At 43.5% G+C, this 23,332-nt stretch overlaps 1 protein-coding gene and 1 long non-coding RNA gene across 3 annotated transcripts; one reads left to right on the top strand and one right to left on the bottom strand.

The window, feature by feature from the left end:
* On the bottom strand, window positions 1-23,332 carry gnl2 (G protein nucleolar 2). Its single transcript, XM_062539330.1, has 16 exons — window positions 23,136-23,332; window positions 22,709-22,793; window positions 22,304-22,398; window positions 19,390-19,529; window positions 8,677-8,861; window positions 8,212-8,278; window positions 7,707-7,865; window positions 6,643-6,756; window positions 5,577-5,705; window positions 4,466-4,570; window positions 4,157-4,315; window positions 3,403-3,510; window positions 2,419-2,894; window positions 1,907-1,989; window positions 655-737; window positions 1-489 (listed from the first exon to the last, which is right to left on the bottom strand). The coding sequence occupies exons 1-16, from the start codon at window positions 23,197-23,199 to the stop codon at window positions 352-354; spliced, it is 2,190 nt and encodes a 729-aa protein (XP_062395314.1). The 5' UTR covers window positions 23,200-23,332; the 3' UTR covers window positions 1-351.
* Window positions 10,815-17,256, top strand: LOC134082157 (uncharacterized). 2 transcript variants are annotated; one of them, XR_009939582.1, is made up of 4 exons: window positions 10,815-10,906; window positions 11,697-12,203; window positions 12,805-12,912; window positions 16,901-17,256. It is a non-coding gene; the product is annotated as an uncharacterized LOC134082157 (long non-coding RNA). The 2 variants fall into 2 exon arrangements; XR_009939583.1 differs by having other exon boundaries at window positions 12,789-12,912.

Genomic DNA, 23,332 nt, shown 5'->3' with positions numbered 1-23,332 from the left:
AAAAGTCAAAAGCCTCTGCGCTTCTTTATTAACAGATGCAGAGACACTCCAGTGAACAAGACACTGGCAGATCATTGGTTGACATGCAGCAGAATGGCTGCACTTTATAGTGAAGAACATTCCCACGTTCTATACAGAACAATGTTGGTTTTAAGACAGCAGCAAGTATTAGCCAGCCATCACTTTCACGAAGGACGATGAGTCAATTAAGGCGATCAAAAAAGCATTTTGTAGCCTATTCCGATGACAGACACATCAGACTCTTAAATACACCAACAAAATTCCCACCTTCAGCCATACACTTGCACAAAATGTCCATTGAGAGATACAGATTTGAGGAGCCCCAATTGCTTATCGCTTGGATCGCTTGGCCTTTTTGCCCTCGTTTGTGGGTATTTGTTTGTTCTTGTTCTTGTTCTTGACGTTGTGCGTATCATAATACCGCACTCCGACCTTTTTCGTCTTCTGGGAACGATCGATCCTTCGCTTCTGCATAGACAGACGGGAGGAGAGAGACAGAATTATGGAGAGATAAGACAAAAAGCAAGCGATTCCATTTGAGAAACAGCAGGAACCACATCTTGGAGGCCATCATCCATCTGTGGTGTCAACCCAGACGGATGAGGCACGCAGGGAGAACACGCCAAGTCATACCTCTTTAGACGTGAGCTTCTTTCGTCTCCTTTCTGGTTCTTCATCATCCCCAGCCTTCCTCTTTCTGCCCACCTGCGTCATGCCTGCGTAAGAGATGTTGAAGAAGAGGATGGTGAAAAGAACACATTTAGGAATCTGATGAATTCGCAAGTCATCATGACCATGTATGGACCCAAAACATCAGCAATATCACAACAGTTCTGTGACATACTGCAAGTTTCCATGCTGCATACAAAAGCTGTACTAGGTAGACCAATTAGGACTTTCCTTTACACAGGTCGGATGAAGTGAATGGTCTAATTCCGCTTTAGTAGGTTTGCAGCTGACCTCATTTAGCCACAAAGAGTACGAACAAACTCCTTGGTGGAGGAATTCATACTTTGCAGTCACGTGACAACCATGATGGCTAACGTTTGCATGTTTGTAGATGTCATAAGGTGACATCTGTTCCATCATGTGAAGAAGTCCTCATCTGAATATGTACACACCCTGCCAGCTGGCGAATGACAGCTTGATAAGTAGTTAAAAAAACAACAACAACAAAAAACCCAGCTTATCTCCTTGGCGGTTAGTGCATCCAATCGCACAACTATCACAACAACTATCTGGCATCATGTCGTTTTCACCTCAAAACATAATCTTTCGTATAGTAAAACTGGTGAGATCCTGGTAAGATCCTTGATTAGTTTCCTCGGTTTTGTTGCTGAAGAATGCTCTTCTTGCCTGCCAGCCAGTGGTTGTGGCGTCACGTGCAAAGTTTGAATTAAATAGTCAGCATAATAGAATAATATACATATTTCACATCCATGGGTTTAATCAGTTCCCTTTCCACAGGTGTAAACAATCTAGCACCATGCAGTCTGCATGCATAAACAAGGTGCTTGATTTCATACACCTGTGGCAAGGGTCCTGACGAAACCCATGAATAAAGGGGACATATGATATGTGGTTTAATTGTAATTTAGAGATTTATAACGGTGTATGCTTTTCAATAGAAATTGATAAAACTATGGGGAAGGTCAAATACAAGCAACTTGGGCAAGGCCAATGGATGCCAATGGATTTCTTATTTTTTTGTCTATTTTTGGTCAAAGCATTTTCTCAAACCTTCACGCATCACGCAAGTAAGCTTGCAGTCAAAGCACAAACCACCAATTTCGGCATTCTGAAGAGATAAAAACAAGAAAGAAGAAGAAGAAGAAGAAGAAGAAGAGGAAAAAAGAGGTGTTCTCAGATTAGGCGGTGGCGTTACCTTTTGTGCGTTTAGATTTATCTGCTGCTGTCTGCTTTGCCTTCATGTCTTCAAACACCTTCTCTGAAAGACCTTTTGGGATCCTTTAAAAGGAACAGAGGGAGAACAACATTACTCACAATTTCAGTTACCCGCTACCAAAGGTTTGGGGGGTTAGAGGGTAAGTGGGTGTTTGGATGCAGGAAGGGAGACCAACACAAATCAAACAAAGCCTCAGTGTTTCGCGCCAGTCCTTGGCCAAGTGCTGATGTGAAATTTCACAACGACAAACATACAAACAAGTACAATGACGTAAAAGACAGCAGCATGAATCATGCAGATGTGCCAGAGGCAAATCAGGAAGACAAGCCAGATTCTGCCAAAGGCCAGGAATCTGGAGAGGGCACAAGTGCACCCCTTCAGCGCCCCCCCCCCCCCCGCTTCACCGACTCACTCACTCAGTCAAGAACTCCTGGCGAACAATGCTGCATATCAAAGGGGTGAGAGGGGAAAAAAAAAAATGGAACACTGACCGGATAGCCGAGAAGTGCTTGGACTTTGCCCGGTCCAGGAAATGCTTCAACTTGGCGATCTTCTCATCCATCTCCTTGTTCACCTCACGTGCACCCTTGGTCTTTGAGCGCCCGGCTTCCTCCTCTGGTTTCTCTTCATCCTCCTTCTCTCCTCCCTTGTCCTCACCATCGTCACCTTCCTCGCCACCCTCCTCATCCTCCTCGTCATCATTCCCGCCCTCACTGCCGGACAGGTCGGCAAGGTCGGGCATCTCGACGGGCACGAGGTCCTCCTCTGTGAACTCTGGCGCCACGTTGATCTTGCCGAAGTTCTGCCGGATGCTGGACAGCATCTTGCCGACCTGCTCTTGCCTGTGCTTGTGCTGCTCCTGGGCCTCTTGGTCAGAGGAGGACACTGCAGCCTGGGCCTCCACCTCCTCCTCACACACAGCCTGCTCGGCCTCTTCTGCCGCGCCGTGCGAGGACATAAGAAGCGCCTGGGATGGGAACCGATACGTAACCAGTGAAAAGGACGACTAAAACCTGCTCAATATCCCTTCAGAAACAGTCACAATATTATTCAACAATTCCAATAATTCCTTTTCCACCAGTGGTTCTCAACATTACCCTATTCCTCTGGTCTCCCACCCCCCAATTAAATATTGTTTTTTTGGCTACACCTGTGGGTAAGCTATATCCATTACCAACCCCACTCGCACACATGCTATATTGCTTGTATAATAAATTAGCCCATTACAGTGCCGTTTGGGTTTTTTTCTGGAATTATATGAACATGAGCCTTTTTTACAGGCCTAATTAAGCAGATTTAGCCCGCTGTTATAAGCACCCCCACCCCCACCCCCGCCCATCAATTTCTTAACAGCATACAACTGCAACGGAGTATGGAATCCTTGCATTTTACCAGAGGGTGGCAGAGCAGAGTAGTGCATTTGTAGTTTTCACATTGTGGCTGAAGGCCAAGGCCCTTTTGCCCTCTTTGCTCACCTCCTCGTCTGTGTCCATGCCAGGGGGCTTCACGAAGAAGGGAATGCGCCCTCGCTGCCAGTCATTCAGCACCATCTTGGACACGGTGGGAAGGTCGGGCTCACCACCCTGCAGCAATCAAACACACACACACGCGCGCACGCACGCACAGAGGCCGAATTTAAAACACATTTTCATAACCCAACAGAAGCCTCAGAGAGTGTGATCTAAAACGCAAGTCATTAACCAAAACAACTTGTTCCCTTTCAGATAAAACCAGATCCGATCTAACGAGCTGGCCTCAAAACGTCATCCCCGGCTCCGGATGAAGACCCAATGTGGTCATCCTCTCCTGAGCGCAACTCCCCCCCCCCCCCCCAATGTTGGGCGTCTGGCGGACCGTTCATTTGTTGGTATCGGAGTGTATGGCTCTGATTAAGTGGGCCTGCTGGTTCCTGAGGGCCACGGAGGGAGTTGCGCAGCTGCTCCTGCTGCTGCTGCTGCTGGGGGAGAGTGGCCAAGGCGGGCCCCGGTCGACCCGGACGGGAAGTGCGCGGAGGGTTCATGCGCGAGACTGACTCACTCCACCAGCTCCCGCTGGCACCACCCGGCCCGTTTCCACCCAGCAGGCCCGGACCTGACTCACGGGGCCTGTTTACTTGTAAAGTTAGATAAACAAACACACAGATGCACACACACACGCGCACACACACACACACGCAATATATGTAGGTAGGTGGGTACGTGTTTTGTGCTGTGCTTCTGGAGGCCAGACCTTAAGGAGTTTTCCCGTGCGGAATGCGAGCTTTTCCAGGAAATCCTCGGCGGATGTCCAAGACGGAATTCGGTAGGTCTTCTGGATGTACTCAGCCTTGGCCCGCTCCAGCACTGCGGCAATGTGGTCCTCGGGGTTGCGGATCTTCTCGACTTGAACCTGACCGAGGAGAATTCACGGATGAGCGATCCACTTCAACGGTGAATGTTTTGAATGATACACATGTTTGATACGTTTGATACGTGACCCAGGGGGTAGAAAGAGAGAGAGAGAGAGAAAGAAAGAAAGAGAGCTGGGATCAAGTCTTACCACTCCTTTGAGAACAATGTCGGACTCGCTGTCCTCCGAAGGATACACAACACCTGGACAGTCGATGAGGAAAATGCGTCTCATTAGGGTAATGTACTGCCAGACCTGGAAGGGCGAGAAGAGAGACAAACGTGGAAAACACGCCAACAGGTAAACTATTCTACCATTCAACACTGGCATCTGGCTACACCCAACAGTGTTCAGGAGATGACTAGATAAAGGACGAAAACATCTAAGGAGACATTTTGTTAAGAGGGGGAAAAACATATTAGCAAAGGATCCCCAAGAGTGGAAGATGGCTGTTTTCAATCTGGATCTTAGAAAAAGAGCCATCATGCGCCCCCTCTCTTACCTCCTCCTCTCATCTCCTCCTGGAAAACCATTACTCACTGCCTGTTTGTACAACCAGAGGAAACGACTGACAGGGTAAGGGGAGGAGAGGGTAATTTTGACACAAACACACAAATACATGTGTTCAGGGCCAACAAGGCCTGCTGGAAGGTTCACATTCTCCACCAAAAACACACTCGTGTCAAAGCTGTCCAATATGTCTCGACCACACTTGACACACAGACCGGGAAAATCTCACCGTAAATTATATACTACCATTCAGAATTTTTGGAATGAGTGCTCAATGTCATAATCAACAATGTGATGAGTCATAACTGGGTTAAAAAAGGGAAAAGATAATCAATCCAATATCAAAAATAACTTTAATAAATGAAACGAGACACGGTATTGTAACATTAAAAAAAAAATCGAACAAATAAATAAATGTTGCTGCCCCACAAGCACGAGTGTCCTCAAGAAACCTGAAGTTTGGAACACAATAAGCTCCATTAAATGCATGTTGGGGAAGGAGAAGCCAAAGCTATTATAATGAACCACAAAGAGTGATTCTCACGAAAAATGCCAGACAAATAAATTACCTCTGTCAAAAGGGGGGTTGAGGGTGGGGGTGGCGGTGGGGTAGAGTGCTGAACACATTACAAGCCATTTACTTGAGGAACACTTGAACACACCCCATTGAGTAAGAAGTACAAGGCGTTCGGAATTTGCATTGTGGGTGAAATGAAGGACGAGGTGAGAAGGCGGCTTCAGAGGACCTTACCTTAGTCTCGCCAGCGAGAGGCGCCACGTTGCACACTTTTTTGGAGCGCAGGGTGTTGATGATTGAGCTCTTTCCAACGTTAGGGTAACCGATGAAGCCGACGCTTATCTGCTTTTTGTCTGTGTGGAGCTGCAATGGCAAGCACAAGAAATGAGAAACAAATGGACTATGTGAAAGATGAAATTCAGAGTGCAAATGTGAAAGAACGAGAGAAAAAAGCTCAAATCAAATGTAGGAAGACCGTTACAAAAAGGCCCCAGTTCTTCCACTTCCCCCTTCATTTAAAATGAGCAAACGTTCAAAGTGTAATGGCAAAGCAATAAACGTACAAAGGATTAAAAAAACAGCACGTGTCTTTGGTCATTGTGCAACACTTTAAATGACACATTATCTTCTAGCAGGCTCTCCAAGTTCAACATGAGACGTAGCATTTGTTCTGGTGGTTTAGTCAATATTTTCAAAGCAGAAAATAGTGGTTTTGTTTCACGCAACACCCTTCAAAGTCATTATGGCTAAAGATTTACAACTACGCCATAATAACTGTGGTATTCCCGGCCTTGCTCAGCTAAAAGTGGTGTATCAGTAGTATAACCATCAACTGAATTTATTTGCCCCGGCCTGCGCGCTCTTTTTAGGGTTTCCAACTCTAGCTTGTTTATGGCCCAGACCCTATAAATAGGGGCTGACCGACCGATCGCAGATGTGCAGTCAGGGGGCAAAGCCTGGGGAGGAGAGGTGATGCTGGGCCATTGGGGGAAGACGCTGGGGCTGTGCTACATGGCTCACCATCCATTCACCTTTCACCCGGGCCTCAAGCATGACAAAAGAGCTGCATGTGTGCGTGTGTGTGTGTGTGCGTGTGGTGTTTCAGCTTGATCACTCACTTCTTTACACACTTGGCCAATTTTTGGAAACAGACACACACACACACACACACCATGCCACGCGGCGATGAGAGAAATACAGAAGAGAAATCATGAAAAACAGGAGGAATAAAAGAAAAGAAGGAGAAAAAAAGGGTGTTGCTGAAGTTTGTGTCTGGTGTGAAGGGGCCAGAGGAGCGCACCTTGCCAAACTGGCGGAGGAGTTGGATGAGGGAGCCTTTGCCGAAGGAGTTGGTGAGGCTGGCGTGGAAGGCCAGCGTGGGGTAGTCATGGGACAGCAGGGCCACCCAGCGTTTCTGCAGCACAAAACACACACACACAAAATATGAGCACATAGATCACCCTTCACAAAAACATAGCCAACCCCTACCCACAGAAAAGCAGACTCAAATCACACAGTTGGCACATACATCACTTATTCTCTGGCTCTCCATCTTTTATTTCTCTCCCCCTCACACACACACACACACACACACACCTTCACTACAACTTATTCTCATGGACAAAGATATAAAGACCAAACAAATAAAACATGGATTCAATTGAACACTGTCGTTTATTACGCTTATACGCTAGTTATGGCTATGTCTCTCTCCATTATGTCTGCACTGTGATGACACTAACCTTATTCATCTCTATGAGAAAGATGAAGGCAGAAGACTAATTTGCCAAATTAATGTTGATGTCAATCAACTCAACAAGCACACTGATTCACTCAAAGTAATAGTTTTTATCTGAGAGTTGTCTACGGACACCCATTCTGCGTGTCATGGTGTTGACACACAACACACAACACACACACACACACACACTCCTAGTGGTAAACAAACCAATGAACCAGAACAGGCAAGGCCGCAACAGGGAAAAACCTGACAGGAGATTTCCATTTGAACATAGGGTATGCACACAAAGCAAGCATTAACACAGCGCACAAAGGTACCTGGCACGGGACTCCCAAACAAAACAAGACAAAACAAGAAATACGCAGGCTTTGGTGTGGTGATCTCACGCCCATAAACAAATCTTGTGGAAAAGGCAATTAGCTTCCTGTTTGGTGACCCCTTGTTTTGTTTTTCTGCACACACACACGCGCGCACGTGAAAACAAAAAGTGGTGCGGCTGAGATATACACACACGTAGGGCAAAACAGAAACAAGAGGCGAGGGCCTTCAGGCAAAGAACAACACTGTTCATTTATTCTCCATCCCCACGCTAAGGAAGCGTGCACCGCAGGGGCTCTGCTTACCGTGACCCAGGTGGGGATGAGGTCGCACTTGTTGAGCACAAAGATGAGGTGCTTCCAGGGCTTCTCCTTCTTCAGGTAGGTTTCGATGTTCTTGGAGCGTGTGCCAACGGGGTCACGAGCGTCCAGAACCTGAATGATGACGTCCGAGGAATCGATCACCTGAGGTGGGGGTAGAGATGAAGGTTTAGAGGTCACCTTGAGAAGGTATTATTGGACAATTTGACAAACCTGAATGAGAAAAAAACATTGTCTTAAAAAGGTGCTATTTGGAGTTCTTTAGGGTCCAAGTTGTCTTGAACGCAGTGACAAGCCACTCTTGCTGAATGCTAAAGTCTAGTGGATAACTGGGCAACACAGTCCTGGCATTGCGTCAGAATTTTAAATGTCAAATTGTTTCTTCACATTCTATTAATATTGCTGTCATTCCCCCTCCCCCATCACATTTAAAACTAAAAAAAGAAACACACCATAAACCCCCTTTAAAGCAAGAGAACAGTTTGGTTACCTTATAAAGTTCACCCCAAATCCTCTTGGATTGGCCCTTCTTGAAGATCTCTTCACGAACTTCGTCTCTGGAAGCACCAGCAAGTACTGATTAATGGCCAGAGATAAAAGCCAGTGACAAGAGACAGGCAGAATAGAATCCCATCTAATTCCTCTCCTCTTTTGCTTTGAGGAGCAGAATCTATGGTAACAATGAATCTTTCCCAGAGTCTTTTCAAAGCACAAAGACTTTGAGAGCGGACTATAATCTGCATTATTTCATGACTACCATGGAAAGAAGCAAATGGCAAGAAAACCATGAAAATAAGTTACAGCATCACATCTGCAAAAGACTTTCCCTGGGAATAAAGGAATGTATACAGTCAGCTTCTGTTCCTCCACGGTTAGAAGATTCACCTTGACATCTTCTGAGTGTGTGCTTATATCTGAAATCAGCTGCACTGCTGAATCCCTGCTGAAGGTTTACCTGATGCCAGTGTCCTCTATGACCAGGTCCCGGTCCTTGTCGGCATTATAGCTTTCCGCAGAGGCCTGGGCCTGCTCCAAAAGGTCTTGCACATCCCCCACCACTAAGCTGGGCCTTTTACGCTGGGCCTTGGGTCCGAATGTGGTTCCAAACGCCTCCGTGTCCAGGATATGAACCTTGGAGTTCTGTTGAGCAAAAGACACAGAGAATGTGAGAAGGAGGACTCAACTGCGGCAACCCTTCTCATGGTTGAGATGGTCGCTGCAGATTGTAACATGATCAGCTAATTGGCTTCAGCCACATCTCTGGCTTGGTTCTCCAGAGATGAACCACTGAGGAACCAAGCTGAAACAGGACGGACAGCAAAGCCAGCGTGGCGGGGCAAGACCAGAGGTGCGTTGAAAAACCGTGGCAATTTCTGGCAACCCTTCGTGGTGAATATGAGGCAAACAGAAACCTGTTAGCAAACATTTGCAAATGTCCGCCTGTGTTTGCGAATTTGATGAATTTGAAGATCAACTGTTCAGCACAATCAACGCTGTAAGCAAGTCAAGAAACTATGCTACAAATCCCGCAACTTGGTGTGCATTTGTTGGGGGTCTAGACAGTTGTGAACATGTATATTTCAGTTCAGCAAACAAAAATTCATCTCGATGACGCAACTTGTTATGGATGTATGCGTGCGTGTAATGTGAGAATCTTGGAGAAGACAGTCAGACCCGAAAACAGTCAATGCAATGTTATTCAGGCAATTCCCGGTTTGATTTCAGTTAAGAGTCATGTTGCAACAAACAAAAGAAGCAAAATAGCCTAACATTTACCAGATCTTGTCAAAGTGCATCAGTATCAAGTCTTGAGGAAGAAACTGTGGCCATCTGCTCTGGGATTCTGGAGTTTATATTCTTAAAGCCAGTGGACACCCTTCTGACATCCACCCAGGCATGCATGTCCTCGCCACTCTTTCTCTGCTGATGTCTGGGGTAATAAGGGGCTAATTAGGACCATTAGCACGTTCTTGGGTTGACCGCTGCTAATCTGAAGCTCTCCTCACTCGGCGCAATACTCCATTTGTCTTGATTCTAGCCCCTGGCAACAGCAGATGCTCATTTTGGTGCACAGCGAGCCAGCACCAGGGAGAATCTTCGTTCGAAAAACCGGCGGTGACTGGAAGAGGTGGAACGCTGCCACTGGCCAAGATCGGCAGGCAGGATGAGCTGGGACTTGAGATCGCGCCAGAGAGGGATCAAAGCACCAAAATAAGAAACAAAACCGAAAAAAAGAAAAGGATGTGGAGGAGAGGCTCTTCATACGGAGTTTGAAGTTGCAAGGTTGCAAGTTTGAGGCATGCGTATGGACTTGTTAAGCCACAAGCAATATACAGCATATACAGCAATTAAGTGCCCTTCTTGGGATCAAAAAGATTGTCTGAACGGAATCACAATAAGCTTGAGTGGCAATGTTACGATCTTCATGGGCGCAATAGATATTATATGGACTCTTATCATATTCTCAGAATAATTTCATTGCCTTTGCTGATCTGTCCTGTAGAAACTGCAATAAAGGAAGTGAAGAGAGAGGGTCACGTTGACAACACAACGGCGTGTTTGTTTATTCATTCACACAAAACCCATTAAAACAAACATAGGGCTGCCTGTGATGTTAACAATCAAGTAGCGCGTCAGCAAAGAGACACCATCCCTATAACAAAGAACAAGACGATACAGTATGGTGAATTAGATCCATAGTGTCCACTACAGTCCTACGTCATCAAAAGACATACTACACACTGTTTTCAAGAACGGTCAAGCCTGCCCAGATGTGCCATCATTTGATATTTCTTGTTTCACATTAGCGTACTTTTGGAAGACTTAGCGGGGAAAAGATTTCTAAACAATACACAGATAAGAATCTGTCATCGTTGGAATTATAATGCTATTGTGGGTACCTGATCTGCATGGGTTACCAGATCTGCATGGCGCGTCATAATAGATGATTTGTCGCCACCTCATTGGTCTAAAGCCGAGAGTAGAATTCGGCGGGGTTAGAAGCATAGCTGCTCAGGCGATGCCTGAAGTTAAAGTTTTAATATTTTAATATTTATAGAGGACCCTTTCACAACATGGCAAGTTCAATGCGGGGTTCAATGTCATTGATTCATTCGACGACGAAGACGAAGGTGACAACCGCGATGGAGTTATCTGACTCGAGACCGGACAATTATTATTACAAGGTAAGACATTATTCGTTGTAAAAGTATGTGCTACAGCGAAAGTGTAGTTTTATTGAGAAAAGAATCAGTTAGCAGTGAAATAGCCATCCAAGTTTAGCGTTATCGTGGTAAAGGTGAGCATGTCACATTCAAACCTCATCGCGGTGAAACGTGTTTGAAATAGCTACTATTCTGACTATTGGGTTTATTTTTTGAGACCAAAGGTGTCGTAGCCTACTGCTAATTGTGTGGACTCGAAATGTAAAGTATAACTGTGCTTTAGATGCGTTAGCGTATATCGCTATTAGCATCCTAAACATAGAAAATAAATTAGCTTGCCACTGCTGTGTAATGACATGGTATCCCTGGAAATGCTTTAAAAACCTGACCAGCCAACGTGGTACACTTCTTAAGACCCCATGCATGGTGTTTCAACTATGTTGAGTCGAAATTTGAAGTATAAACATGCTTTAGGCGTGTAAACAGACCTGTCGTGATTTTTGCAAGTTAAATACAAGGAGGTGAATGGACATTTTAGTTACGTCTTTTCCAAGGGCTAGGGATCTCTCAAAATGTATTTAGTCTTTGATCAGACTTCTTGGGTATCTTCCTTATACCACATAGATATAGTTGCTACAGTTTGGAGTTGAAAATTCGAAGTGTAAATATGGTTTACATGTGTAAACAGGACACCTGATGTGTAATGTATGTTAATGAATAAGTATTATTGTGTACAGTAATGGGCTATTAGTAGGATCTAAACAGTTGATGTGTATTAGATGGTTAGTGATTGAAATCTTGTCTCTTCTAGAAAATGGAGCCCATTTTCCGCTTTGAGAAGGACTCAACGTCAGAGTTGACCCCTCCATAAAGGTAGTGGTCTCTGCCACTGCCCTGGTAAAGAACTCCGAACTGGTGCGCTCTGAGGCGAGGGCTAGAAGAAGGGAGGTGACCCCACCAACCACCGGCCAGCAAGCTGCAGCTCGGCCAGTGCAGGGGTCAGACATTCCAGTGGCTACTCGGCAACGACGTGGGATACGCTGTGACCATCATTGTATCCCACAAGGGAGAGAGAGAAGCAGGGGGCAAACCTGAAGAGGTATGTGCTGACCAGGGATGTGGAAAAGGCAGCCCAAGCAGCACAACCGCTCCTGGGCACTGTCGGTCCACCTGTTGATGAGGGTCCATCGGATGCCACTCTTCTCGCTGCCGCCATGGAGGTCGACTCGTGCAGGCATGCTCCACCAGCCGTGACCCCTTCTCCCTCTCCCAGCCACCAGAACGTCCCCTTCTAGACACACCAGCCTCTGGCGCTCAGGTATGCTAAGCGATGACTTATTGTACTGTAGTGTGTGTGTGTGTCTGTGTTACCTTCAGTGCAGTACACTAAGGCCCTGTTTACACGTCAATGTTTTTTTGCAAACGGTGATTTATTTCATCGGTTAGAAAACGTAGCAATTCTGCATGATTTTGACGACCAGTGACAGCGCAATAACCTGTGCCAAATAGTCTAGGCTACTTTTAAATCCACCACCTCCCCCTGCTAGAATAGCTAATGAACACGTACTGTAGACTAATCAACTTAATGCAGAACTATATCCATGCGCATACATTTTGATTGAGCAGGAGAGATGGTCTGATACGCACACAGGCATGCAACTAGGCTACATTCTATCCCATAAAAAATAACTCAATTTAGGCCACTTGTGCTACACAGTAAGCAATAATACAGCACAGCGCACATTCAATGCATGAATGACAGCGTGCTCTCTCCTGTCTCTCTTTCATAGTTCATTGCTTTATTAAGAATGTAGTTGTCCCCCGAAAAGGGGGGGTGGTGGTGGGCCAAAAAAAAAATGGGTGTGTGTCACCATGCTGTACGTATACTAACTAATATCTTCAGAGTTTGTCTTCCACAGATTTTTTTTTCTAGCAAGACCACCCTTGTCAGTCACTCCGCATTACTCCCGGCAGAGACAGGTGTCTTGTCCTACTAACACCCCACCCGTGGCCTGCACCTTGACGTGGTGAGTGGGCTTTTCAACTACACAGGTTTTACTTTCATGTTCCCACTGATAAGTTAAACACTATTCCCAAGATTGTTGTTATTTCACGGCAGGCCTCAACGAAAAAGACACCTACGGCTTTCACTCTGCATTACCCGGTAGAGACAGGTGTAATTACAATCTAGAGTACAATGTCTACCTAACTACTTGTGGATGATGTTACATGGCTTAAAATTCCAGACATGATAAAGTCATTAGAGAAAAAAATGGGTTAGTTTAGGCTTCTCCGACTCACTACCATTTGAAATTATTGACTGGGAGAGCCCCCACCCCCTTGCCCTTCTCAAAATGGTACTGGCAGGAACACAGTACCCTATGAGCCCGACGAACGCAAAGTGCGTCAAAAAACGCACACGTTCTTCTTTGTTACATTGCTCCGCGATTATTAGTCACAGCGAGATGAGACTTATATTGCACGAAAGAGCAGAACCGGGGCTTTCCAACGAGACTAGACACTTGTCTGTACGATCAAGTATGAAAATAAAATAAAATCATGAAGTTAAGTCAAAGTATATGATATTTACAGTCTACATTGCTCTACGTTCACCCACGCATCCAGAACTCTCGCTTGAATTACTCGCGGACCCCTTATCGCACAGACAAGACACGCATATCAAATGAAAGAGGAGAAGCAGAGCTTTCCATTGATATCAAATACATTGATCATTTCGTATTATAAAATCAGACGAAGTGACAAACAAATAATAATGTCATATAGCTTCGGCTGCCATTACTCTTGTTTGATTTACTCGTGAAACCGCCATCAGAAAGATATGGCACGCATGTCAAATGAGAGAGGAGAGCTAGAGCTATCCACAGATACCAAATACAACCTTCTAGGCCATACAACAGACGAAGTGACAGCAAAATAATAACTTCATTTAGCTCCACTTACCCCATGTTTTTGTGTGGCATAATAGCCTATGTTCATAATCTAATGTTATCATGTGTTTCTCTATGGCAAGTCACGTTCATAATACGGTTTTGAGATCCTAGCAAACTCCTGTATGGTATCCAATTCAAGACTCATACTGCATCCAAATTTGTTTGACAAATAAACACTTTTTTACATTTACTTTGTTCATTGCAATGCAGTAAAATATATTATAGAGAATCATCATCTGTGCACGACATGTGTGCTACCACGCAAACAAGTCAGGTCAGATCAGCTAGTGTCACAAATATGAAGTGCAAAAAGTGTCAAAAAGTCATTTCTCAGCACTAAATAAAAATTGACATTTATTTCTGGAAGGCACACACCACATATTTCAGTAAATTGCTCAGCCCCAAAGTATACCTCCACCATGGTTCTTATATTGCCATTTTCGGGACAGTCAGGCCTACATAACCATGCAAGTCATGTCGAGCTGTTAGCTTGCGGTGGTGAGATGCACGTCAAAATGTAAGAATTTGTATAGTACCCTTTTCAAATTTGTATTATTTAAAAATCTAAATCAAATCAATGCAAGTATTTATACATGATATTGTGGCAGATCTGGGTAGCCTAGACTGTGCTGAAAAAAAAAAAAAACAATATGTAGCATGTGTGAATGGCACTTACAATCACCAGAAAAAATTTTTCTAACTAGAGGTAGAAAAATGCCCTTACAGCTTAAGGGCTCATAGGGTTAAGTCAGTTAACTTGAATGTGTAGATAGGCTATAGCATTCAGACTGGATACCTAAACATTAAATGCATGCTATTTTTTTTCTTTCTAATTAATAGTTTGTCTGAAGCCTTATAATGTGACCAGCTAATCGACAGGACATAGTGTGCTAAACTATCTTTTCTTCATTTTAATTTAATTTTACAGACAGAGGTGAGGCAGACAATGATGCAGGGAGTGCAGAGAGAGGAGACATATTGTGGAGGGAAATGGAGAGAGGAGATCAGGAAAGAGGAGGGAAAGAAGTAAGACAACAGAGAATGAAGGAACAGAGATGGGCTAATCTGTGTGAGAGGGAACAGAGAGATTTCAACCATATTATTCCTTGAGTCTATTTAGCAAAGAACTTAAATCAATATATGCATTGATTAGTGATTGCGTGACCTGTGAGGGAAAAATCAGTGATACCCTTGGTACAATCAAATGATAACCTATAAAGAATATCAGGATACACATACACCGGTATGCTGTGATTCGCCTTACAGTGACTGCGTCATGGTCCAGGGGTGCGTTTCCCGATAACGATGGATAGACAAACTTATGAGGGTTTTCTACGATTCATCATAAGATCGATCATTTGGTTTTTCTGACTGTTTCCCGAACATGCTCGTAGCGTGAACGCGCGTGCACCACTCTTAAGATGCTCTTAAGGGAGCTGTCCACGTTAAAAGTTCTGAAATATCCCCTAATTTGGTGGTGATGTCAGGTGACTGCACGTCACAGCTAGGCACCGTCTGAACTTCGGATCTATACATTCGTTTACATCAATACGAAAATAGAAAACCTCTGCATGTAAGCATCTACCACATACAGGCATACATCATTGTTATTACTTAACATTAGATTGTTGCACCATTTTTATGTTTGTTGGAAGATGTAACATAGCCTATTAGGCTTTGGCTAGCTCTTAATCGTGCCCCACTGAAGTTAAAGCTAACCCACTTGTGAGAGCACGGTGTGCTGCCTGCAATAACGTTTCGAGATGTCACGCAGACGTTTGAAGAAAGAGGTTGAGTAAGAAAATTTGGAAATGTGTAGGCTTGAATAGGCTACTGTAACATATAGCCTAGACTTAGATTTTGACGCAGCACAGACTAAAACCACATGTTCCTTTCTCTGTTTTTATCTCATAGGCCTAATAAAAGATAGCCTGCACAAAGATAATGACAAACTTTTCTGGCAACGTCTCATTTCATAATTTGTTAGGCTGTTTTTGTCATCACAAGTGAATACAATAAAGAATGGTAACACAAGTTGGATAATTATATTCTGAGTTGTAATCCCCCTGCATATCCTGCTGGTGACTCCACTGAGGCATATGCGTTAAGACGCTCTTAGTCAGTAACGAGAACCCTGGAGCACTCATAGATCTATGAGTGTTTTCACAATGCTCTTAAGTTACGATGGTTTCGGCAAAGAGTCAGAAAACCTTAAGACGTTCGTAAGAGGGACTTTACGATCATCTTAGGCTTACGATGCTTTCGGGGAACGCACCCCTGGTCATAGAGTTTATAGTTTACCCCGCCTCTTTTTTTTACCACTAGAATAGAATAGAATAGAATAGAATATATACTTTTTTGATCCCGTGAGGGAAATTCAGTTCTCTGCATTTAACCCAATTTAACCGAATTAGTGAACACACAGCACACAGTGAACACACAGTGAGGTGAATTACACAACCCAGAGCAGTGAGCTGCCTGCCCAACCAGCGGCGCTCGGGGAGCAGTGAGGGGTTAGGTGCCTTGCTCAAGGGCACTTCAGCCGTGGTGGACTGGTCGGGGATCGAACCGGCAACCCTCCGGTTACAAGCCCGATGTGCTAACCAGTACACCACGGCTGCCCCTCAACTACACCCCTGCCGATAACTTAACCTTGTATTGTTTTTATTTGACACTTCTTCTGTTTCGGTAACTGGTGTGTAGATTGCAAATCACGTGTTGTATGATGATAGAAATGTTCTTAATGTCCTTCGTTGTAATGTAACTCATTGTATTGACCAAGTCGTGTGTGCAGAAGGTGTAGTGACGCAATGGTATTATGATACGATGCAAGGTATAAATACGTGTGTGAGAAACTACTGATTGTTTCTTGGGTGCACAGACTTTGTCTATAATATGTATCCTGATTGCCTGATGCTTATGAGACCTCTTTGGGCAGAGATTAATAACCTACTAAGACAAAAACCTTATTTCAGACTCTGTTATAGACCTTTAGGTTAAATTTCTTCCACAGTTTTTAAAGCCAGTTAAAAACACTGATTGTTTGTTGGTTTTATTTTCACAGGTTGACAGGCCTCAATGAACAGTGGACAGTGAGACGGTGCTAGACAGTGGTCTACCTTTGGACTTGCACCAACGAGACATGGACACTGAAACTTGATTTCTCTTAATGAATATCTTTACAAGATGCAACACACATTGTAAAACGCTTTACACACTAATAAACATGTCAACCGTTGTTTTCTCTGGAATTGATTTGTTTGATATTGGTGGTAATGGATTTCCAGATGTATGGACAAGCTACATTTTACATGAATAGCTAACTAATCAATGCAATAATAATGTTCCCTTTGATTTCAGATTTTTAGCATGAGAAATGCAAATGATTTAAGTTTCCACTGTGGTATACCCCCATGATTAGTCATAGTCATGTTTTGGTAAATCCAACATGTAGTAGGTTTTTTTCCACATAATTACTAGGCTGTTGCCTTATCTATCCAGTAGATGGCAGTCCAGGATAAGAAATAGAGCCTACAGATTGAAGTTAGAAGACGTGCACAAATGCTTTTTTTGTTTACATTACAAAGACGTTAGGTAACGCAGTGCATCGATGTTTCGAGGTTTCGAGGTTTGTCAGGTTAGAAGAAGTGTGCAATTTCATACAGCAAGAAATGCTTTTTCATTATTATTATTATTATTATTAAAACGGCAGTTCCTTATGGCATAAAAGGTAGGTAAACACAGTGTATCGATGTTTGTTTAAGTTACAAAAACGATAGGTAAAGCAGTGCATCAATGTTTGGTGGCTAGCTGGGTAGGCTACTTCTATGTTTCAAGCTTTGACAGGTTAGAAGCAGTTTGCAATCTAATACGGCAACAAATGCTTTCTTTGTGAAAATGTTACATTCTCGTGACGAAAACGGTAGGTAAATACAGCGTATCGGTGTTTGAAATTACAAAAAAGGTGTCAGTGCATCGTTGTATGGTGGCTAGCTGGGTAGTTTTGACAGGCTAAACATTTGTTATTTAATACAGCAACAAATATTTTCTTAGTTTAATTCACAAATCCAGTGGGTAAAACAATAAGCTTGTCTACGTGTTGTGGCCAGGTTGTGGTAGCTAGTAGTCGGCTAGCCGGCTAGTTTAATATTTTGAAAACGCTCGTGCGTCGCTGTACGTTGGGTCCTTCAACAGAAATCAATAAACACAGGCGAATTATCGAACAGCAAACAACATTCTGACCAATGAAATTCTCGAAGTGTAACGGCTAATAGACCAATCAGAATGTCTATTATGACGCGCCATGCAGATCTGGTAACCCATGCAGAACAGGTACCCACACTATCTAAGCAATAAGGTCATTGTGAGTATTCCAAACAAGACTAAATGGTGCGGAGAGGAATGTGGAAATAGCAACTGTACGGAGATTATTCCTACTATTTCAAAAGCAGTTGACTCAAACATTTTTGTTGCATCAACAAGCAACTAGAGTTTATTTTGAAGAGAACTTCGCAAAATCAAATAAATCAAAGAGTAAAGAACGAATTTTGATAATCAAAAATGTGACACAGCTTGACACAAGCTGTTTCCAGTAGGTATAGCGCTAAAGGGCAGTTTTACACATAGATCTCGGTTTCTGGAGGTCTTGAATACTGTCAGTACTGTCAGTTTTAAATCATGCCCCCAGACTGTAGCACTATAGCTGCCTGGCTGCTGTAGCGGTTAGCTCAGTTTGTTTTCATACCAACAGTACTGTTAAAATTGCTGGAGATGTCCTTTCACACATAGTTTTCACATCAATCAGGCACGACTGAAGAAAAACACCCTGAGAGTGCGTACCTAAGTAGCCCAAGCATAAATGCCCCTCTCAAGTGTAGCGAAAGTGAATCTAACCCATGAAATTGCCCATCATTTGGATCCACTCAAAAATGCAATGGAGTCTTCCTTGGTCCATGCAACACATTTCCACAAACTCTCATGAAAATGGGGTTTGAAGTTTTAGCAGAATAAAAAGACAACCCAAACTGAAAACAATTTCCTTCGGGCAAGTAATAATAACCAATAAAACCAATGATGAATTGATTAATTAAGGGGTCGGGTGGGTTATATCAGTCGAGAGAAAACAGTCGATCATTTTTGTATGGAACTGTTTAACATGGGGTGGTGGTGGGCGGACTTTGAACAGGGATCAACAACATGTTTGGCGAGTGCAAGATCTCAGCCGGTCTGAGGTTTTTGGTGTTTTGCTGTTGTGTACATGGCAGACGTGAGGGCTTCTGATCACTGCTGCGCTGTCTGATGCAAAGCGACAAACACGGTCTTCGCAGCCAGTTCATCTCCCAGAAAAAAAAAAAAAAAAAAAAAAACTCCAGCCTTTTACATCAACAAAGAGAGCCAATAGAATTTCTGTCCTCAACCCTGACCCGTTGTGAACCTGAAAGCAATCATCTACACCCTATTGCACACATAATGATCTACTGAGCAAAGTATCAGTGTATTGTGAGCGTGTGTGTGTTTGTGTGTGTGTGTGTGTGTGTGTGTGTGTGTACTGACGTGAGCTTTGACGCGGTCGTGCAGAAGGGACATGGGCAGTTTGCTCTGTCTCATCACCACCCGGTAGGGGTCTTTCACCACCGCACCCATCTCATCCTGGAACTTCTGCAGCGAGGACTGCTTGATTACCCGGGTGTTGGCTGAAAGGAATGGAGGGAGAGGGAGAGAGAGAGGGGGGGAGAGAGGGAGAGAGAAAGATGCTGTTGCTGTAGCCAACTAGTATTGAAGAAGACCACCACAGAGGAGTGATTTAAAGCTGAGGATTGACATGTGTAAATTATTTACACATGTGCAAGTCTTATCAGTGTACACTTGTGCTCAGCTGAAAAATGGTAATTATTATTACATGTTGAATGTGAAATCCAATGTTCTGGCAATGATTACGGAAACAATTTGACACAAAGTTCATCATTACATAAACATTTGCACGCTGTTTTGTACACCCTAGTACCTACAGTCACTGGATCAGTGGAAACACCCAGAGAGTGCAGCCATAATGTTTGCTAGGATGGTGGGAATATCCGGGTTTCACCAAACCCTCTAATGTCGGATATAAACTGATCAAATTACGATGAGAATTGTTAATAAGACCAACAGCATCTAGAAGCAACTTTGTCCCATAGCCCTAGCATCTTCTCCAATTTAAATAAGAGACATGTTAAATCTGATGGAACTTGAAACACACCTTATACTACAGTATATACTGTGCATGATGTATACAGAATATATAGTATATGCCATGTTTATGGTTCATATACACTTTTGTCCAAAGTGACTTACAATGACATCAATACACATTAACATTGTGGAGGCGCAATTTTTTTGGAATCTTTGTCCCAGAGTGCCAGCAATCTAGATCATTGTTGACTATTTTTGTAGAGCCACAGCGTGTTTTATGCTATACCTATGGACACATAAGATGGCTCGTTTGAAAAAAGAATATTGGAGCTTAGGTGTGCGGACTTTTCTGTCCTTTTTACTGTTGCTTTTTGAGTCCAGCACCTACTTTTTTAAATATTCAGATGTGCGCACCCGCTTCTACACTATTGGTTTGAAAGGTGAGACTTCAAATTCTCAGTGGGTACAAACCATTTATTTCTCCATGCCTCTGTTCCTGAGAAATCCCAAGCTAAACAGTGGCTAGTTTTCATTAAAATCCCTGTTTGTTTTCTAGAAATGGAGATAAAGCGTCTTTCATGAAATATGAAGTTTCCGGGAAGTGATCTAGCGAGACCTGGTGAGACTGCCACCTAGTGATAAACCCACAAAAACAGCCTGGTTTTAACCTGACATGCATGCATCACTGATTCGACCCAAACCGGCAACGATCAAAAGCATAGGTTCATTTTGAGTTATGATGAAATGTCCAAATTGTGCGTTTTCATGAATTTTCGACCGTCATCTATTTCAGTTCTTGTCATCATAGAGTTCCCAGAGTCGCACACAAGGTATGTTAGAGTGTCTATTTTTGTAATTAAAAGAAGAAAACGCTAAAAACACAATATTGCATTTTTCGGCACTTACTGTGATAAGGACCCTGCCTAACACCAGGCACAAGTTACCTCCAATGCAGTGATCATTATGCCGCCAAGCGCACAAGATGACAAGTCCAATTAACTTTGCGCACCCACAGGGGTGTCAATGAAAAAAAAATAGGTGTGATCAAAAAAATGCTATTTTAAAGAGGAACTATGCAGGATTGGCGATTTCATCTCTGGTTTCGGTTTCGTTTTTCTTTTTCGCTCGTTTTATGCTTGCATTTTCTCTGCAGAGCTTCCCCGACAGCTTTAGCGTCTATATTTATACATGTATAGGCTATATTTAAATATATAAATTGCAAGCGTGGTTCTTCGTCTCAGACTTCCAGATGTAAACAAGGAGCGATCGTCTCCTGCAGAAAGTTGCATAGGGTCTCTTTAATGGCACTAAAAATAGTGAAAGTGAATATCTAAGCGCAAAACTTTGTTTTGTCGTTAAAACACTAGGCGTGTGCATATGCACGTAGGCTATCCACGATATTCTATAGCCGACAATGGGCGTCGCCATGATACTTCAGAGCATTCAGAAATATGTTTTTCTTTTTCCGGTCAAAGTTGCATTGTATTGATTTTGTTTTCACGTGTTTTAGAAAAACATCCTTTTCGTGTTTCGTGCATCATGGGGAAAAAAACGCTGCCCTCCTTCAGCCCTGACTTTGTGTGCTGTGCACAACACCCACCCCCTGTTTAACCGTTTTGGAACAACGGGTCTGGCTCCTGATCACTTATTACGCTGTGAAAATAGCAAATGTGGACTGGATATGCCCTAATTGCACTTACACTTTAGACCATGCGTTTCAGAGTGTTTTGCACTAAAATTAGCAGTGTATGGTAGAGTCATATCTTCTGAATAATTAAAATGTTAGTAACAGACTATATAAAAATTAACTGAACAATAACAATAATCACAATCATCTGCAAATCACAACTCTGTAAGACTCAATTACTTGATTACAAGGCAAACTATCGCAAGAACAAAGATCAGTAGGTAAAACATTGCATATAGATACATACATACACACACAGGCATATCAAATGCACCATATTTGAGATGATGTACTGTGCACTATGAAGTGGCAGTGTGTTGTGTGTCTGGATGTGTGTCTACACCGATATAGGATCTGGCATGAATAGGTCAACTGGAGCTGTTAAGTGACCTCCGAATAAATTTCCTTTGTATCATGTTGCATTTGAACACTGACTTCAGAGGGAGTGATACATCTGAACTTCACACAATCCAGACAGGCAAAGGCACTGGGCATGTGTGTGCACTGAACTGGCACATGGGTTATACAAAAGGGGGCAAGCCTGTGTGCTGGCATGGATATTGTTTCCTTCTGAGGAGAAAGCAGACGAAAGCAGACGTCCGTACTCACCGAACCACTTGATGTTGGGCTCCACTCGAGCAACTGTGCCTGGATCGACAGTGGACTGGTACTGTAAAGGCCTGATCACCTTCCCTTTGCTGTTACTGTAGGGACAGTGCAAAGAACAGGAGTTGTGCCAAACATCATAACTGATCATTCTGGTCTAAATCCCCTATCCAGCTTCAGAAGATTTAACTAAGGGCCTGTGGCACAAGTACTGTTTAGTGCATTCTGTTTTCATCCATGCTTCTGTGTGAAGCGGCATTTTATCAACAGTGAAAAGAGCGTAGATAATTGAAACGGCCTCCACTGCCCCTATGTTGACATTTTGTTGACAATTATGATGCCGACAAAGCAACACAACGTATTCATGGCATTTTTTCAGGGATTCAAATGCGTTCAAAATCTACATACCATCGCTGCTTTTGCCTGTACATGTTCAGGCGTTTGATAGTGGCACGGTCCCTCATGGTGCTTCCTCCGGACCCCTTTGCACGGTCTTAGATGGAAAAGAAGAGAATACCACTAACATTGTGTACAAGGCTCAACAATGCAAAAGTACACTTCGGACAGGAGCAGTTCACGTTAGCCATCGACTGACCAAAGTCAATGCTAACCAAATGTTATCGTTCTTCTGTGAAGTAATCGGCATGTATTAACGGTAACGTTACATTAGTAGGATCCACGTCTTAATAAGGGTGATATACACATGTTTTACGTTTGTTGACCATCACATGCTTCGGAAATGTTGGTGTCAGTTAGCTTGTTAACAGCACATAGAAACTAGCATTAGCTGACTATTTACTGCGACATGCTAGTTGGCCAAACTCAGTATTCTTACCTGGATTGCTACTTGATGACGAGGGATTTATTGAACATTTCCCTTTAAACTGTGGTTTCACCATGTTGGCGATGTACTTAGAACGATTAAAATAACAGAATTGTAGGTAGAAAACAATCGTTTACTCCGGAGGTCCCAATTCCTACTGATCCACGTGTAGTGCCAAGCGCACCCGGAAATACGTCACTTTACAAACT

Source organism: Sardina pilchardus, chromosome 6 (genome assembly GCF_963854185.1).
Source record: "Sardina pilchardus chromosome 6, fSarPil1.1, whole genome shotgun sequence".
Lineage (NCBI taxonomy): Eukaryota > Metazoa > Chordata > Actinopteri > Clupeiformes > Clupeidae > Sardina > Sardina pilchardus.
The sequence above is the reverse complement of the archived record's forward strand: the minus strand, read 5'-3'. Positions and strand labels throughout refer to the sequence as shown.